We start from the raw sequence: 20,934 nt of genomic DNA on the forward strand, positions 1-20,934 counted from the left end.
TATAGCTTAGCTTTTAGCTTTTTTATAGCTTTTACCCTCCTGGAGAACACTGAACCACCTTGCCTCCATAGGGCAACAGCTCCAAATCTGATCCTACCTGGTCTCACTGCTGGAGGTTTTGCCTCCCAGGAACAGTGGGACAGCACTCAGCACCAGACTTCAAGCACCACACTGCAGGGGTACAACTCATAGCCAAGAACTGAGTCACAAACATCTTCCACCAGGTGTTAAGTCACTGAGGTAAATAGATTTTACTTTCCAAATATGTGGGAATTCCAAGCACAGAAAGTTCTCAAAATCTTGTAAATGCAAGCTTAGATATAGACATGGACACAGGGTTTGATTTAAGGTCTTGGAGAAAGCTTCCAGGCTTAGAATCATAAGAATGTGAGTTTAGATAGAGAAGACATTAAGCTAAGTAGTAGGAAGTTTTAAGGTTTTAAAGTTAAGATATAGAAGTAGTTATAAAGGCAACAAGAAGTTTAAGGTATAACAAGTAGTTTTGTGTGTCATTATATGATTGGTTCAGAATGTCTGCACTGCAGCAAGGACATATAAAACAAAATAATTAACTACTGGTGTAAAAGTAGAAACATTCTTTTGTGGCATTAGTTTATTGGCTAATTAACCTTTAAAAGATCTTGTGATCTACAGTCTTGTGACCACTGACCAAGAACATCTGGTAAATAATGTGAAGAAGCACTTACTCCTTCATGAAACCATAAAAGAAGAATAATAAAACATACTTTAAAATGTCTTTAAGTGGTCCCGTGTCTCTCGCAAAATCCTGATAATAAGAGATGAGTTAAGCTGCTAACAAACAAAAAAGAGAGCAAGGACACCTTCCTAAAGCCAATGCTGAGGTCCAGGATAACAATAGAGGGGTATGACTTTCATACCACTTCAACAGATACACTTGAACTGGATTTCAGATTATATATTTAAGATCTTGATGTTTTCGGATATTATACAGCAATTCAAACCACCTTTATTTTTAAAAACTCTCAGAAAGGTTTATCAGCACCAGGTATGCATGATGGTGTGAATACTATTGACCCCAATACATGACATCTCATTTGATTATTGCTGTGAAAGTTCTGGACATAAATTAATGGTGCCTGCTTTCACATCTCATGGACAATCTATTAGATAGATGTCCCCACAGACACAGCAATAAATGTGAATTAGAATCTAGCTGATACACACTGAAGAGAGTCTTATATTCCAAAGAAATAAACCAAAAATCAGAAAACCAAACCCACAGCATCCAACTCTGTCCTCCCTCCTGTCACAGACCACCCCACCTCATGCCAATAAACAATTTATTTGCCCCCAAAGGGATATCAGAACTGGAAGAACTTAGTCCATCTCACAGAAGAACTTCCACTTGTCCATGAAGTACTTTCAAAAAACACTACCAGTTGCTTCTATATAAAGACTTCCTGTAGATACCATATCCTCTACGCTTACCTCAAGGATAAGTTATTCAAAGGTATTTGCACTTGATTCCTTAAAAATTTAAAGTGGAAACAGATGACAACATCATGGCATTCCACTCAAATAGTCACACAATACTGAAACATTTCTGAGTCTCTCTTCACCACAAACCAGCCTAGAATAAATATACATAAAGGATTAAAGAATGAAAAAAGTCATGAGCTGACTGGATGAGCATATGAAGTTCTATATGATATGCCTGACTTTTTCATTCCTAATTTAATCCACTATTTTTGAATATAAGATCTCAAGAGAGGAGTAAGAGTTGTAACATTTAGACCCCTAGCTGTTTATATTTTCAAAAGTAAAAATTAATGATATCTGATAAACTCAGAAAATTTGGATTTACATTGTTTTCTTAAATTATCACAATGGTGAACATATTTGGAGATAGGATCAGATCCATTTCCAGCAGCATACTTTTCTTGATTGAAGTTTCTGCTGCTGCTTTATTTTGTGGAATACAGGCCTTTACCAATTCTCATCTCCCCAAGTGTACTGTAGGAAACTGCAATAAGAAGAAGCTATCTTTTTAAAAATTAATAGTTGTGCAGTTGAATTCGACTTAGAGTGTATTTCTGAGAAAATAATTGAAAAAAAAACCCCAAACCATTTTGTGATTCAAATATTAAAGTAGAGAAGTAGCAACCATAAGCAATGGCAGTATTTCCCTCCAACTAATTATTTTCTTTAGTGGGTATTTCTGCTCCTTATCAAGCAAGTATAGAATTTCTCTCAGAGTAAGTTCAGAGCCATATTCAATTTTGGTGAGGGGTGATGCTGGTGGTGAAGTATTCTGTATATGACACTTTATAGCAAACTTCTGCTAGAATCTGCTTTGTTACTGCCTCTGTTGAGTTTAGTGCTACCAAAAACTGACAGGAAACACACTTCAAAACCTAGGCCAGTGCCCTTATATTTGTCAAGTTGCTAGATAGGAAACAGAGGGTAAAAAATGAATTATAGACTACAATTCATATTTATATTCCTCTTTGTAATTTACTAAAAACTTAAACACTATTTTTTTCCCAGAGCAAAAATCAAAATATATTTAGGCCTAAATATGTAATGTTTATTACTCATTAAATTTAGAAGAATGTCATTTTTGGAGAGCAATCTGAATTTTAGAGCAAAGATCCACACAATCAAACATCCAGTATGTATCTGGGACCATCATTTGTAATAATTTCTTTGTGAATTCTAGAAGTTAAATAGTCTATCTATTACTTTAAATGTTCTGTCTATTTTTTGTTCATTGATTAAAAGGTAGAAAATGAGGCTTTAGTTAAGTCTGAAAATTCTGCAAATATGAACATGTTATCTCAGGTCAAAAAAGTCCCATTAATAACTTGTTATAATTTATTAATTGTAATAATTGTTAATCACATCACCATTTACTCCATAAATTACTTTCTAAGATAGGGAAACAGTGAAAGATTCAATTTAATGGCATGCAAAAGAATGTAATTTGAACTTGTAGTTCTAAAGACTGTATTATCTATCCATAAAAAGAAGTTGAAATTAATATTTTCTTCTTAATTGCAGAGGTTTTGTAGACATTATGCCCATCACTGGTGATGGTTGTGGTTAGGAAATGTTGCAATTATTTCATCATGCTAAAAATCTATTTTTACATACTCAGGTTCACACTGGAAGGCCATTTTTATGGGAAATTCAATTCACATCCTGGTGACCTTAAATAAAGGCCACTCCAATCTCTTCATAAACCCATACACTGAAGGAGAAATTTCAATTTTTCCCCCTCCTGTAACTGACTTTTTTATATTTTCTTCTCAGCTGGCACAGGTCTCAGATGTAATGTGAGCATCTCAAGCAACACAGAAAAAAAATGCAGAGTGCAAAACCCACTGAAGAAACATGATGGTGACCATCCTATGTAAAAACCTCCTTTTTCTTGACAAAGAAAAAAAAGATTAAAAAAAAAAATTGAAGTGCAGCCTAATCCCATGTCAATGTCAGTTCCACTCACTTCAGGCTATACCTGTTGCACTGATTTTCACTGAGCTGGTACTGAGGAATGTGAATATCAGGGAACCAAATAGCACAATCTGTTTTGGTTTTTTTCACATTAATAATCTACATGATATAATTAATAACTCATAGCTTCCTTCAATACTTACTCAGCCAGTAAATGTACATTTTGGGTTCTTCTACAAATTTGGCTAATCTGTATGTTAGCACTGCTTGCATATTAAGCCCTAAAGGCAATGACTGTCCTTGAAGAACTTCAGCATTTTTCTAAAATATATGAACATTGATGCAACACTAGAGAAATAAGAGTTAAGTATTGCAAAAGGAAGCAGTTCAACACAGCCTGAAAACTACAATAACATTCAAAGCAAGGAGTTTTGTTCTCAGTGGTTCTCCACAAAGATTACACAAGTTAAGACTATCACAAAAAATGACAAAGAATTGGTTCAGCAAGGATACTGACTCCTTTGTACACTGCTCTAGGAATTAAAATTATAGTCAGTGTGAATGGAGCATAATTTCCTTAAGTAGTTTAATTACAGTGAAAGGATAATAAGCAATTTGACCAAAGACATGTTGTTTACTAATATGACTATTAATACAATCATGTAAAGAACACAATACTGAATTGAAACAATACTACTATTAAAATGAAAGCATGTGTTTTGAAAACTTTGGGTTTTTCCCCTCAAGGTTTTGTGGTTTTTTTTCCCAGTTATTTCTACTAATGAATCAAAATCTAATATTCAGACAATACAGCATTTAATAGTCCTCTGGAGGGCTACTGTTCATAGTTGTGTAAACACAACTGAAGCTGATAATTTAACTTCAACATGGTTTTCTTTGGCTTGCTTGTTTGGGATGAAAGTTTTTATCCTGAGTTTAACTGATAAGCAAAAGCTCTCTCTTTTCTTTTTTTTGAACAAAGTTACAAATGTTTTCCAAGCATAGGTCCTTCACCATAGAACTGATCTTGGGAAATAAGCAATGTGGAGAAATGGAATATACATTAAAAAATAGATTAAATGACATTGTATAAGCACATGTGTTGGAAGTAATGGTGCCACCTTCAAAGCACAAAATAAATAAGAATAAAGGTGCAATGAGATACCTTGATGTGATATTTAATTAGCCATTGATAGAGCACTACCCATAGCTGACTCCTACCTACCGTCACGGTATGTGCTCTTCACACTGCCATTAATGGTGTTATATACAAAGAAGCCAAGGTGGGGAAAATACACAGCTAAATAAAAAAATACAAACTAACAAATTTAAAAGAACAGCCCTTATTCTCTCTGCCTCCCACCCCAAAAGAAAAAAATCTTAAAACAAAAAACAAAAGACAAACCCTCTAAAAAACCACCCATAGGAAAAAGCATAAAAAGTAGGAGAGGCTTGAAGACAAAATAAAGTTACTTTTTCCAGCTATAAATCTCCTTCCTTCAGCTGGTGAAGTACCCACATACATGGACATCCAACTAATTAATGATTCTGAAGAATAACTTATTATAGAATTTACTGTGGTGTCATATGTTGGAGTTAAAAACTGGATGATCCCAATCCCATATTCCTGAGGTCCTCTGGTGGCACCACCTTCTCTTCAAATGTGTCAAAAACATAGAATAAATAACTCAGCCACAAACATCCACAGAAGCCCAAAGCCTTTAGCAACATTTAGAACAACAGGTGAATTTTCTGAAGTGACCAGAAGTGCTGCATCTACATCTACTTCCAGTGACACCAAGGCATTCCACAGTCATCTACAGAACTCTTGGGGTTTTAGTGCTTCCCAGTGATAACTCTTCAATCAAACCCACCATGTTGCTCCCATCAGCGTCATTCTGACATCACCCATGGTGAAGCAGGACAGTCCTACCCCAAATTTCAACCCCCACTCAGCAAACAACAAAGCTAAATCATAATTCCAGCAACCCTTCTACTACGTTACCTAATCCAAAAGATGCCAATGAAGGTAATGATCTAACTAACGTGCAACTGGTTTAATAAAATTATAATGCTGAAATAAAACAGTTTTTTTAAATCAAACTGGAGGCTTTATAAGGCATGTGAACTTACAAGCAACCTAGTACAGACTAAAACTAAAGCTCACCCCCAATAAAACATGTCTTTTTCAAATTATTTACTCTTTAATTCATTATTTAACACTTCCCAGAGTGGGAGAACCTAGTGACAGGCATGATCTATCTATCAGGTAACAGCTATTACCTATTACTTGAATGGACCTTCAAAGCATATGTGTAGAAATTATGTTTAAAACATATAGCACATAAATTTATTAAAGTTCAGAAACTTTTGTGACCAAAGATGACTTGTTATAAACACTCCCAAAGGAATTATTCATTGTGCATTTAATTACCATGTTAAGTATGCGTGGGAAAACAATGGAACATAAAACTGTCATGGCACTTTTCTATCCTGCTCTTCTGAATCAGGTCTTCAGAAAAATAAAAGATTAGAAGGCACAGTAATTTTTTTGCATTAATTAGCTTTCAAGATTTTAACACAGGACTGAAAGTACAGTTTGTACTAAGAATTAAGGATCATAAGACTTTCATGTTTCCCATCACAGTTAATACATAGCTAATAATTACAATGTACCTGATTTTTAGATAACGTTGACTGAAAAGGAAGGAGAGTTGGAGAGCAACTTCAGTTCCAAGAAAAAAAATGAATACTCTGAAGAAAAGTTTTATGAAATTTGAGGGACATGAGTTATCATCAGAAAATCATGAATCAGGGCCCTCATCTTCTGCTCTCCCATATGTCAGAAAGCAGTTAACTGGACTTGCATGTGAGGGATGCTGAATTAAACCATGAGGTACTCAGTAGAGTGATTCAAATTTTTCAAGCCATGTATAAAAAATTATTGTGTTATTACTTCAGTTCTTCACTAAGACAACTCCCTGGAACCATATGTTGAAACCATGAGTTTCAGAGGCGCATCAGATGGCAAAACCAGCACAGCAGACAAGATAGGGGAAGACAATGCAGAGTGCCCATCTAGTGGCATTCCAATGGCTGACATCACACCACCCCACTTATATTCTTGCCTGCTATCTACACCCTCTCATTTCTTCCAAAACAAGCTGACAGTTGTTACCTTACAGCCATCACTGTGTAAACAATGTCTTGAAAAGCAAGGAAAAGTCACAAGATGCACCAAGATACAACAGGCAGGGCTCAGTAGCAGAGCATCACTCACCTACTTTGTAATTAAATTATCAACTTCTGGTTTTCCTGGAAGAATATTATACTTGCTTTCTTAGAAATTAAATGTACAGAAATAGCAAGCAGGTAAGATTCTGCTTTGTGTAACTTTGGTCAACAATTTAACAGAGAAAATTTGACTAGGATTACAATGATATTTTAGTATCGATACAAAAAAAACATCCTCAATTTAACTACTTTCAAGTGAAACTATTCTATCCAAATATAATTTCTATCTGATAAACGACACAGGTCATTATTTTCCCAAATGTAAATTTGGGGAATTTGGGTTAATTTGTAATACTTTCTTCAGTGAATACGATAAGATTGATTAGGTTTACTTGGATTATTTAATTTGGATTACTTGAAGTTTGCTGGAGAATGGAATTACTGAGTAAAACGAGTTACATCTAACCTTTGACTAGATGACACCAATTTAAAATAATTATCAATGAAAAAATGGTGACAAGTTTCTATTCCTCTGTCAAACAGATCTGTTGTTTCAATTGCAGGCTAGATCTGCAGAAATTATTTAAAACGTGTCAGTACAGATTAGATAGAAGAAATACTTGATATGAGAGGAAAAGAATTATCTCTGATACATATATAGGTATCCTAAAAAGCATGGTACAGTTCTGTCCAGCTAAAGAGTAAAATTATGGCAGTATAATGCAAATAATTGCACAGTTTATCTGTTTGCAATTACCAGACAAGTCTAAATAGAAAGAAAGAATATGTAAAAGAAACAACTGTAAAGCCACAGAATAAACAAAATAAAGTGCAGAGAAAACTACACATATGTGATATGTCCTTGTTATCAGGCTATGCTAAAATGCTTTTGTTAGTGTGAGACTGTGGATCACATTGATGAAATGGAGTTATCTCACTAACTGTCTATGAATGTTGCAATGAGATTTTATTCAATGTGAGTAAATTACATGCACATACACTCCAGAGAGAAACTATGTCAGTCACACTGACCATGGAAAAAACAGGTATTTATTTAAAATATTAAAGATTTCAATCCATATATGAAGTTTTGCCATTCTTTTCAGGTTCAGTCATAAAAACAGCGTAAGTCCCATCAATACCAGAACCTGATTTCTAGCATTGTATCCAGCAGACGGAAAAATCTGAGACAGATTCACCTATATTACATGAGAATATCACTCTGATGCTTGAAATGAAGAAAAATGTAAAGCTCAGCTTTCACCTTCCTTAGCCCATATAATAACACCTTCCCTGTGGTAAAGCAGTGTCATACAAGCAAATTCTTCCTTACACTTGAATCTTGGCCTCAGCTGAAAATGGAAAGAACTCTCTTGAAGGAGAACTTGAAGATAGAGATGAAGAGATGCTAAGAAGCTACCTGTGTTGTCTGCACCAGTTACCATATAATTAAATGCATGGTATTTTAGGAATTTTTGAAAGTAATAATTAATAATTGGAAGGTATTAATAGCAAGATTAGCAGTAAATGAAGAAGTATCACTGAGGCCAGTAATTAAAGTGTGCTCTTTAATTATATCATGTTGATTTTTAACAATCCAATCATAATTTTTGCATGTATGGGGATGTGCTTCTGTTGCCCATGTAACTATTTGATGTTGTTTGTACGTTGTTACTTGCTTTTACCATGCCAGCCTCCAAAATCTGTGACATTTGCTCTTACTTCACTTTAAGTTATAATCATAAATACATAAATATAGATATATAAAGATATAGATATAGATATATAGATATAGATATAGATACAGATATAGATATATAGATATAGATATAGATAGAGATAGAAATAGAAATATAGCTGTTGTGTACCATTTCATTCAAAACTGTAAAACCCTGGTTTGAATGCAGACAGCACTGTGTATGTGAACTACTGTAACTGAACTACAAAGACAAACATGTACATTGGTAGAATCAATTGTCTCTGGTTCTATTCTTCTTCCCTATTTCCCAGCAGCAAAATCCTATTAGCTGCAGTGAAAGCTAATTATAGCAAGAATTTCACGCTGGAACCATTACATCTGTCTTTTATGGCACTATTACACTGACCTTCTACAAAAGGCAAGGCTGTTCTTGGTAACTCGACAGAGTCCTCTGTGGATATTCCCCTGCTTGACTTTGAGCCTCTCAACATGATGTGCCTGATGTCAGTGTGAACATGAGAGATTCAGACTAAGAATTTGAATGTAAATACCTTAATTGCAGTAAGCACTTAACATCAAACCTTTCCTACACTTTCCTCTAATGTGCTCCCATGAAACCATTCTCATTTATTCTATAAGAGTCCTCTACAAGATGTGATTTTTATATTGGCTCAAGAGCAGTAACTTAATCTACATGTTTTTCTCTAAAAGGACTTTGGCTTGAATAATATAAAATTCAGGCTTAAAGACATTTAGGACCCTAAAGAAAATCATTACATTAGCCATAAAAGGTATTACCCATTACTGGCATAGAAATTCAAGTTAATGAAAATGAAAATAATTTGTTTGTATGGCAAAAATCGTAATCCTTCTTTAACTTTTATCAAGAGCTATAATCTCCCTTTATCAAGTAATTATATAAAAGGATCAGCTGAACTTAAAAAAAAACAAAAAAACCAAAAAACAAGCAAACAAACAAACAAAAAAACACCAGTAAAAATGTACTTACCCCAAATTGCCATGAAAATTGCAAAGAAGACAGTCCCTCCATTATCAAACAAATGTGTAACCTGAATAAAAAAATAAATACATCAGGAAAAAAAAAATACTGCCAGCTCATCTTTTGCTCCAAATAATCACAGAGTACATAACTGGTGGCAGAAACCAAAAGCCAAGCATTCTCAAAAGTAGTACTATTAGCATGTTTTTTCAACCAAGGTTTTCAGTCACACTCTGACTTCTGGTATAATTTGAAATCTGCTGTTCCAGACTATCACTTCAAGCATCACCAGTCATTTTGTTTCACAGACACTGAGATGTTTTATCCATGTCCAGGCAGGCTAAAATTTCATCCAGAATTCTTGTCATATGGTAGGTCAAACTTAATCTCAACCATTTCTATTTCAAGGTTTTTATGAGCTAAAAAAAACCTCTTCACTTTTCTCCCTGTACATACTTACTGTCTCTTGATTCCATTTTGTTCTTCTACCTAGATATTTTGCAATTTCTCTGCAGGTAAATATAGCATGTATTCCTTTTTATCCATACACCTCAGCCTCTCAAATTGTTAACGTTCTCCTTCTTAAAAGGCTTGTGCACCTAAACTCCAACAAACATTAAATTGTTTCTAAATATCATTCTGCAGAAGTGTCCATGATTCTAAACTGTGAAGTTAATTTCTTCCATGAATGCTCTTTTCTTAATTAGATTTACCCCTTATCTTACTCTTTGTTATAAGATTTTTGGTCAGAACAGCAATTCAACTGCAAAGTCTAAGGCTTACTGATTGAAAAAAAAGTATTGAAATAAAAAGTGCTTATTTATTTATTCTTAGTTCTATTTATTTGTTCATACTTAATGAAAACAAGTGTTGGTTTCAGTAAAAAATTAGGTTTTGCATGCCTTTTAAACATCTGAGTGGGTGAATTTGAGGTCTCACTTATGAAAACACCACAACTCATATTACAGAAATCTGAAATTTCTAATACTCTACCCATAATATGAAACACCATTTAGGAAGCTGATAAGAACAATATCCTTTCAGTAGATTTAAGATTACCAATTTATAACAATGTAATTTATCCAGGGATAATGTCCCTACATTTCTTCTAAAAAAAAGGTGGTTTAAGATGTTGCTGGCAATTATTATGCAGAGCAGAGGCTTCAAATTCCTATTTGAAAAGCATTTAAAAGCACAAATCATTATAAAATACTAGAGCAAATCAGCATCACCACAAGAATATAAAAGAAGACCTGAAGAGAGAGAGAAAAGGAATGAAAAAGTGTCTCTGATATGTATTGTTCTAAACCATACAGAAAATTCATGGTGATTTCCCACCACCTGAAATAAGAAGAGAATATCTTGAGAAGGAATATCAATGAAAAGACTTTCCTTTCATTGATGCTGACTCTCTTGCTGACTTAAGAACCAATTTTTAAGTTTTATCATGAAAATAAGCTTATTGTCCTTGTGGCAATGGAAGGGTGCAGGTAACCAGAATATGTTTTGCTGTACTGTGACCTTCTCTGACACCTGAAGTTATATTAGCCAGCAGGAATGTTCTGTACAGGTGTGCCAGGATTCTGGGGCTGACAGCCTGCCTCAGGCAGGTTACCTAATCTGCTCCTGCAAGGGAGAATTCATCCTGCAGATTTTCATTCTTCTAGAAAAGGCCGGCATTACTACTTCTGCCACAGAAATTAAAAAAACTAATGTATGAATGCAGAAAAAGTTAATAGAGACTGTGTTTCTTTCCTCTATTTTATCTCTCATGGGGTAAAATTATTATAATATTGTGAGAATTTAATTAAAAACATGTATTTCATCTGCATGTCAGTTATGGTTTTATTTTCTTATCTTTTTAAGGTTCTTAAATGGAATTTACTATTTGGTATTGGAGATGAATAAATCCAATATCTTCCCTGCCAGGATAACACAGTGGGATCAACTGTCCATCAAATATATAGTTTGGTTTTTTTTTTCCTTTTGCTTCCATAAAGGAAAGCGCAAACATAATGGGTATGAGACTGAAAATATGAGAGGAGAACAAAATCAGCTCAATAAATCAGATTAATATTATTGGGTTTTAATGTAAACCTTTTTAATGTGTGAAGATGTGATCTTGGATATTCTGCTAAGGAAAGAGTGCACCTTTCCAAGAAAACACAAAATGAACCAACTAACCAAACCTAACCCAGTGGAATTAATGTTGCTAAGAGTAGAAAACAAATACTTGCTTCTCGATTTGGCACTGTCTTGTTATAGTGTTTAGATGAAAGTTTTATAGCACCACAAACAAAATTAAGACTTGACTCTCTTAAAGGCTAAATGCATGGTGTGAGACTCTGCTGATCAAGAAGATCAAGAAGGCCTCTAAGCAGAGCAGATGTTGTCACCATCAGATAAGATTTCAGGCCCTTCATATCCACCCTGAATCAACATCCTGCCCCAAGTCAAGGCCAAGGTGTGCTGGGTGCAGGACCAGCCCCAAGACCGTGCAAATCACCACGGATCAGAGTCCATTTAATGTGGATGGAAATGACAGCCTGATCATTCAGCCATTCAACTTCCAGGCAGGTAGTACCTGCCTTTCCCTGAAATTATAAACACCACTTCAGTGTGGCATTTTTAAATGGAAGTGGGAGGGGATGAAAGAAATGGGCAGGAACAAGGAAAAAGGCATCTTCTGTATTTTGTCTCTAGCTTTGCAAAACCTTGGCAGATAAAGCATTTGGAGTGTATGATTTTTTTCCAGCATTAATTAGTTCTGTCCAAAGTGATCCTCTGTAGGGAAACTTGGCAGATATTTAACAAAGAACACTGACAGCAGGTTTAATAACCTGAAACATGAGCACACACCCCTTACATAAATGAGGCAGGTCCCAGGACATAAACTAATTTGGGGAAATTAATATAAATTGGAGGAACTTACTGTTTCTAATTAAATCAATGTTTATGTACTCTACAATGAGCTACTTGAATGAGTAAGGATTAAAACACTTATTCCAGAATAAGCGTGCTGATTCCTAAAATTATTCACAAATAGCTTCCCTTGCTTATTAACTCTTAGGTTATGTACAAGGTAGCCAGAGAAATAATGTTCCCACAATGACAAAACCAGAGGAAAATGCTTATAAGCTCCATCTAATGAACAAGAAAGAACCAGGAAATGTAATTTTCTTTTCCAGAGAGCAGATCCCATCCCTTATTTTTAAATATATTAGCCCCACTTACTTATAGCACTAACAGTGCTTCAGAAAATACCATTGATTTGAAATCAGACAGTAGTTTTCTAGCATTACAAATTGTTTTAATTTACTAATTTGGGTGCAAACACAGTGGAATGCTGACACATATTTAGGTATTTGTTGCTCAACTTGAGCAACATGGTGGTAACCAGCAGAATCACAATCCCTGACAGAAACCAGGCAGTTCGTAACAGAGGTAGAGTGAAGCTTTGTTTAGAGACATCACAGTGAGTGAAGCCATTACATGATGACCTTTAGAAAAAAGCTTCATAAAACTATTTTTGTTGGGTTGGGTTTTTTGGGTTTTTTTTGTTTGGCTGTTTTTTGTTTATTTGTTTGGGGGTTTTCTTTGCCATTTGCATGGCCAGATGGTAATCCTAGTCCTTCCCAAAGAGAATTCTCTCTCTCCCCCAGTTGGTGGAGATCCAGAACAGAAAAATCCTGAAAGGAGACATTTTTTGTTTGTTTTCTGTGTTCTAATGCGAGGTTGATCAGTTTTTCAGAACAAAAGCATTGGCAGGAAACGCTGGGAGCTTACATGAATTTCCATAATTGTAGACACAAAAAAAAAAAGAGTGCCTGTGATGATGGAATGTGAGTGGTTACTCCTTGCCTTCTCTGCTGGAATTTGTTGACAATGGCACCTACAAGCAGCAATTTCTCTTCTAGTCAGAGAAGAGGAGGAAGTAAGGATATGTGAGGGGAAAAACCACATAGTGACACCAAGGTCAGTAGAAGAAAAGGAGAGGGAGGAGGTGCTTCAAGTGTTGGAGCCAAGATTCCTCTGGAGTCTGTGGTGAGGACAATGGCGAAACAAACTGTCCTGCTGTAATGCATGAAGTCCACAGGAGACACAGAGATCCACTCACAGTCTGTGGGAAAAGTGCTCATGCTGGAGCAGGTGGATGCCAGGGAAAGCTGTGATCCAGTGGGAGACCGAATATAGAGAGAGAGAGAGTCCCTGCTTCCAGAGATAGAGAGCCCTTCCTTCCAAACTAGAGCAGCCTGGCCTTAAAAGACTGCACCCCATGGACGAGTGACCCACACCACAACAGTTTTGGGAAGATTGTTTCCCCGTGGGAGGGATGCCATGGCAGAGCAGAGAGAAGACTCCTCACTCTGAGTGAACAGAAGATGATCTTGGTGAGGAACTGACCAAAACCCCTCATGTGATGTCTCCCAGCACTGTTGGTGGAAAAGAGGGATGGGCTGGAGGGGGAAAAAAAGGTGCTTTAAAGGCTTATTTTAATGCTCATTATCCTCCTTTGACTCTGTTAATAATGAATTTATTTTATACCATTACATTTGAATCTATTTCGCCCTTAGAGTATTTTTCTCCCAGTCCTTAACTCATGAGCCTTCATTGATATTTTTTCCCTCTCCTCTGTCTAAATGTAGTAGGAGAGGGTAAGCAAACAACTTTTGTGGGTACCTGGCATTTGGCCAGTGTCAAACCATAACAGACATTAAATGCAAAATTTGCATGATTTAAGCACATGATGTCAGTGTGAATATAAATAAGACACAAAACCTGCTTCTTATTAACTGAAGATGTTAAAATAACAGGATCTACAGATAAAGGGATGCCACAATTTCAAATAATTTAATTTCCTGCTACAACTGCAGTGGATTTCTGAAGCAGCACTTATCATCTTCTAAAAAGAGGCATTTCTGGGATGGGTTGTATAGCTTGCATAATGCTGTTTCAATTAAGAATGCTTTTACCTAAAGTACACGTTTAAAAAAAAATTAAAAATACTTACAAAATCCCCTCATGGAACTATTTTCTGTTATATAGTTATAGTAGTATTTAAAAACAAAAACCACTTTTTTTTTAAAGTGCAACATTTCCAGTGGTATTTATTGCTGTTGTTACAAAATAACCTCTTAACTTTTGCATTATAAAATAGAAAACTAAATTTGTAAACAGTAAACATAAATAATTTTTAAAAATATTTGCACAGATAAGTTTGAAATGTTGAGTTTTACTCAGCATTGGTCCTATCTATAAGAAATTTTGACATCTAATACAAAATTGATTTTCTCTTTGACACTTCTGCAGGTTTTTTTTGTAATGCCATGGCAAAAAGACAACCATGTTTTACAAATACAGGCTTCTGAGACAGATTTATTCTATGGGATAAGGAACACAAAGATAAAAGCCAAGGCTGCTTTTCCAGCAGTATGAACACACCACACATCAAAATACATTGCTCATCTGCAAATTCTGCATGTACACAGAGGTCCTTGTGCTTATTTAAGTACCTTCTTCTTCACAAGAATAGCTTCTTGTAGCAAAATATTTCATTGTATAAAATCTTTGCATTAGTTTGACAGAACAAAGCAGGAGCAAAAATTCAAATGTAAATTAAGGAAACAGATCAATAAGACAGTTATAGAGGAAAGTAGGAAAAACTTTACAAAAACTTTTATCACGAAGTCCTCACAGGAGACTTAATAAGTTGATGAAAATCATAAGAATTTATTAATAAGGAAATGCTCACAGAAAGTACTTTTAGAAAAACCCCAGATAATTTCAGAGCATTCCCTTATTAGAAAGATGAATTACAAAGGCTGAAAACAACATCTGTAGAGAAACAACCTTTTTTTTCAGGAAACTTGGTTGAAGAAAGGGCAGCCATTATACAACCAAAATTATCTTGATAATAATGAAATAATTACCTTGGCATATATGCAGCTTTCATTGAGTTTTTGTAGTGTGCAATTGCGTTCACACATAGGGCACATAATGGTTTCATTTGCTTCGCAGATCTCTTTGCTTTAGTAGGAAATAGGAAAATAAAGGTTATAAAAACACTTCTAGCATTCCCAAGATTTTCTGAGGTTACACCATTTATGTTCTCTGTTTGTTAACAGCGCGTGCAACACAAAACGGGATGAATAAAATAAATTGAAAGTGAATATTTGGCTTGGAAAGCCTAATCCCAAATCAAGAACCTGAATACTATGAATACATAGAGTAGTACACAATATTTTTGGGCATCATGTTACACTTCTCACACTAGCAAATCCTCTCCCAAATATCACAAACAGAAAACCAAAAAATTGCTCACTACTCTTCAAATGCATTTACAGCCTATTTTTCTAAATTATGTAGAAGATACCAAACATTCAGAGGATAGACAACACTGGTATATTTACATTGAATTTCAATCAAATGACACCATTGATATCAGCTGAATGTTTGCTTCACAGGATAATAGTACACACACTTAGATCAGCCACATGCAAAAACCCACTAATGGGGATTTCTGGCAATAGTATTTAAAGTCTTTGCATTTTTATTTTCTACAGAAGAAGTTATGTATAGGACTAATGAAAAAACTCCACTTTAATGTCCCATTTTGGGGGTTAATATCTTCAAGCTACATTCTGGTGTTTCAGAATCCTAAGATTTAAGAAGATGAAGTCACTGTTTTCACTGGGACCGTTCGTATTCAAAGCATAGAACAGAGCTAAGTGTCTCAACAAAGGCAAAACAGAACTAACAGAAGTGCAAAAATGAGTTTTAAAGCAAATTTTAAACTGCAGTGACTTCCTGAAGAACTTCAGCAACCACCTTTCCCTATCTTTTAGTAATGATAACATGCCTGAAATGATCCTGACACACTAGGGAAGTAGCAGTATAAAAGAAGTGCCAGGAAATGCCAACTAATTTGTTTTAATAAACATGGTGCTTTCATCTCTCCTTCTTATAAAAGCTGTATTTACATTTCTAATACTGTTTGGAAGATCATGCTTATTTCCAAATGAGTGTATATGTTAAATACTTCCTGGCATAACAACAACATAAATAAAATATTAAATGTAAATATTAATCATGGGTCATACTTTACGTAACATCAGAATCACCAGTTCACTGAAACTCTAAACAAAATGTAAACCTGACAAATAAATCATCCTGAGTAACTCTTAATCCAGAATGAGCACACACAGACATTTTAGAACAACATGCAGAACAACAGAAATTTTAATGTGTGTTGCATCAGAGAATTTTCTTACTTACATTTTTATTCAAATTATTGAGTGTGAAAAATCATATTTTAACCATGTTATGGTAATAATGGAAACTGCTATCAGTCATAAGGCCAAAATGTACTGTACTTTGAATTTAAATTCAAGATGATAAATACTACATTTTCTCTATTATATATCCTGAGTTAAAGTGCTGTTTTGTTTTTAGTAACACATGAAATTTCACAAAATCATATTGACAGTGATAGGTCACATGCTTTCACACTACTTTGCAAAAGCAATAACATTTGTTACACAAATGTTTGTGACAGGTGCTGTGTTAATTGTTATTGCAACTCAAATCTTCAGTAGAAGAGGAAAATAAGCTGCTTTGTACTGTTTTCACCATTATATCTGAAATCTGTCTAAAGCACATGGTGCAAAGACAGCTCAAGCTATGCTGTGCTCATGCCTGGCAGTTCTGTTTGATTGGCAATAAAGGAACAGTTTACAGCAGTGATAATTAATGATATCTATAAACACATTCAAAACCAAACTCTTTCAAGCTATCAGATTTACTTTTATAGAGACTAATCAACCCGAGATCGAACTTGGGAATAGAGATAGGTAATAGATATTGCACCAATTTTTTCAAAGAACCCAAATGAAGGGATTCCTATAAGATTATTTAAACCCTTCTGCTTGACTATAACTTCATATTTCCTCCAGTTTAGGTCAAGGAGGGCCCTTGGATCAAAATCTATTTTGAAGTGTATGAAACAAATACAATTCATTCATTCTTCATTTTTGTTTCAGCATGTCCAAATTCTATTAATATAATCTAAATGTCCTGGGAACTAGTATGGAGTTTCTTCTCTTGGAGAGCTGCCAATGACACACCTTTTTCTTCCACAAGGAGGAAATACTAAGGTAAACCTTGATAATAGTAGATTATGGCCCCTTGTTTCCCCTTTGTTGGAACTGTGCTGTTATACAAGTGATAAATACAAGATTGACAGTTCAATAGCTGTGGTCCCTGTGCTCTAAGAACAGACTGATCCTTGACTTTAGATCCACTGCATTTTGAAGACATTAATGGTGAAAAACAATTCTAATACAGAGAATATCTTAAAGATAACATCATTTCCTGGCTGTAAAGTTTATTGCATTTAACTGTATTTAATGTGGTTTGAATTCATACAGTTTCTCAGGAGTTTCCTGTACAAATCAAGCTTTAAAAGAAGTGTTCATTACAGCACTGCAGAATATAATAACTCACTGTAAAACAGAAGTTAAAGAAAACTCCTTAGATAAAACTTAGTTTTAAGTATATTTAAGAAATTTAAGTAATAGTATTAAGTATATTTAAACTTAAATACAGTCTTACTCAAAGCCAGAGAAACATTTTCTATGAAAACTGACTAAGTATTCATACAGCCTAAGCACCCAAACTGCTTGGAGCAACAGCTGCAGCTGTAAGAGCACTGAAACTGATACTGATACTGTCTGATAACATTTAATGGAATACTTTGCAATGTGGTGGATCCTCAGCGAGTTCCTAGAAGTAGAGTCAGCACTTCAGCACCCTCATCACGACATCTAAATTGACACAAACCCTTCTCAGAGCAGAATCAGAAAAGTGGGAAACTTGAAAACTTGGTTCATTTCACATGGCTGTAATCTCCCTGAAGCTGAGTCTCCTAGCTGCAAGTTACATTCACAAAGATAAGAATTTTGTTAGACTCCAAGTTTCCACTACTAATGAAGAAGGAAAAAAAGACAGGCAAAAGTTTAAGTTTAGAAACTGCACTAAATGTTGGAAGTCATAGCCAGATGGAGGTAATGAGGGAATATGTCTGTTTTTTCACCCATTAGCCTTAATTAGATTAACAACTATTTCAGTAACTGCAACATGAGAATTGGTCGTTACAGTCTGGTTTGTTTTCCCTTAGTGGAAATCACTGCAGATGCAGTGATAAGAACGGCCAATGCCACTGGAATACATCTGGCTTGATGCAAAACAAATAAACAAAGTGTAAATAATTGACTCAATTTTCTATTTTGACCCAATATTCTATTTTGGTTATTTTTACATTATTACCATATCTGCAAAACATTTAAAAATATAGCAATATAAGTTGTGCCAGACTGTTCTTAATTTTCAACAGGTTATTGCATATTGTTAAATAGAATTTTACCTTACTTGGCTGGAATCCATTGTAAATAATCCATAGAGGAAAACAAAGAGCCCAACCAGGGCAGCAGGAATAAGCATTCCAGTATACCATCCCAGCCAGGCAAAATACAATCCAATTTTTTCACCAAAGTATCGCCTGCATGAAAAGAAAACACATATATTGTTTAAAACTAAATTTTATGGCGACATCTATCTATCTATCTATCTATCTATCTATCTATCTATCTATCTATCTATCTATCTATCTATCTATCTATCTCTGCTGCCACAGTGGTAGAATAATTCTAACTACCACAACAAATTTATGGCAAAATTGCCACTTTACCAAACAGATTTTTTTCAGGTTAGCATAATATTTTAGTGACACTAATTGCAGATTTATGAGAACAATATGACTGTAGTGCCTCTGTAATCTTCATGTCCTTGCAATGACTAAGTAGATGGACTAGTAGCAACATTATTAAACTTAGGATAGAGAGACAGATAGAGAGATAGACAGAGAGATAGATAGAGAGATAGAGAGAGAGATAGATAGATAGAGAGATAGAGAGATAGATAGATAGATAGATAGATAGATAGATAGATAGATAGATAGATAGATAGATAGACAGATGATAGATAGATAGATAGATAGATAGATGATAGATGATAGATAGATAGATAGATAGATGGATGGATGTACACAGAAACAAAAAATCTGGAAAGGGACAAAGTTAGTATGACCTAAGTAATTTAAAAAAACATTTATGGTAGATAATTATATATAAATAATATGACATATTTTGAACTACTGTTAGTGAAAACGATGCTCTGAAAACACAAGCTGAAGACTGAACTTGAATACTTCAAAACTTGGGTATCAATTTCTAGAACAGATGAAATAGCAGTGATCAGGAAGTCAATCAAGGATGATACAGCATAAAATTGTCCCATGGCACATGCTTAGCTCCACCAATAATCAGTTATGATTCGGATCAGGAATAAAAACTTACAGCAAGGAAAATGAATTATTGGTATTCAGTGTCAGAGGAGGAAACTGTGAACCCCAAATATCACCGCTGTTTACCTTAAATTATATACATTTCTCTATTTTACATTTGGTAACCAGTAATACTAAGTCTAAGACATATAAATAAGAGTTTATTTAAACCCACATGGAAAGGTTAAAATTGGGTTGCATTTTAAGTCCTGTGCATCTGGCAACTCTGACTGCCCATGTGGATAAGAGTCTGCTCTCAAAGGTGCTTTCACAAGGCACACGTGTCTCTGATCAGCTGACCACATTTTGGGTTTGTATTTTAACTTACACACTGCAAATTCCTGAGCAGGTGGAACTACATGTACTTTATGCAGAGTCATTTGAAATTAACTTATAAAAGACCACCAAAAAGAAGCAACTTAGAAAACTCCAGCCTTATCCAATAATGGGGAATATTTAAATGTTATAGGAAAGCATAGGGAATTTATGGATATAGTTAGCACACTGTTGCCAGGTTTTCTGTATCAGAGAAAATCTTCTAAGTACTAATACCTGATTAAATCAAGAGGTTGGTATTTGTACCACATTCCCCATCGTGCCCAGCGCTCATACAAGAGGTGTCTGTGATTCTGTGCTCCATGTGTTTTGATGGGATGTCTGCTTTTGTGGCTTCCCTGAAAAAAAAAAATCACAAAGGAATGTAAGTACATTACTAGGCTCTATGGAAAATGTGTAAGTTTCTTAGGTATTTTTGATTATAAATGTTAATAGAAATGTTCTTTGATAAATAGGTCTCTTATTCTGGGCACATCTGGAACATGTCATCAGGAGCTAATGTAAGCCTGACATAAGAGACAGGGTTACATTCACTTCTGAAATCACCAGCTTCTCTAATAATTAATGACTGAAACATATTATTAGTGCAAGACTTTAAAGAAGTACTCAAGTCTTTATATGACCTCAACATTGTTTCTATTTCACTAATAGAGGCCTACTTGTATGCTTTCACCTATTTAACTTTTTTCAAGAAATGCTTGTGGTGTATTGTGAGGTTGCAATGCAAAATATAACTAAAACTATGTATTCTATAGGTGTTAAAACCAGTGTTCTTTCTCCCTTCCAGGACCTATCCCTCATAACTCCAGGGGGATATCTTCTGTTAATGGG

The 20,934-nt window shown here is 34.8% G+C and overlaps 1 protein-coding gene across 1 annotated transcript in view; it reads right to left on the reverse strand.

Moving 5' to 3' along the window:
• ANO3 (anoctamin 3) overlaps window positions 1-20,934 on the reverse strand; it is a 126,275-nt gene that overhangs the window by 26,507 nt on the left and 78,834 nt on the right. The window contains exons 11-14 of the mRNA XM_005529077.2: window positions 20,320-20,441; window positions 18,790-18,924; window positions 15,299-15,395; window positions 9,378-9,438 (exon numbers count right to left, since the gene is read on the reverse strand). Coding sequence (XP_005529134.1) covers window positions 9,378-9,438; window positions 15,299-15,395; window positions 18,790-18,924; window positions 20,320-20,441 — 415 coding nt within the window. The remainder of the gene's footprint in view (window positions 1-9,377; window positions 9,439-15,298; window positions 15,396-18,789; window positions 18,925-20,319; window positions 20,442-20,934) is intronic.

Source organism: Pseudopodoces humilis, chromosome 7 (assembly GCF_049639895.1).
Source record: "Pseudopodoces humilis isolate 2021_Gansu_Grassland_sample_001 chromosome 7, ASM4963989v1, whole genome shotgun sequence".
Classification (NCBI taxonomy): domain Eukaryota; kingdom Metazoa; phylum Chordata; class Aves; order Passeriformes; family Paridae; genus Pseudopodoces; species Pseudopodoces humilis.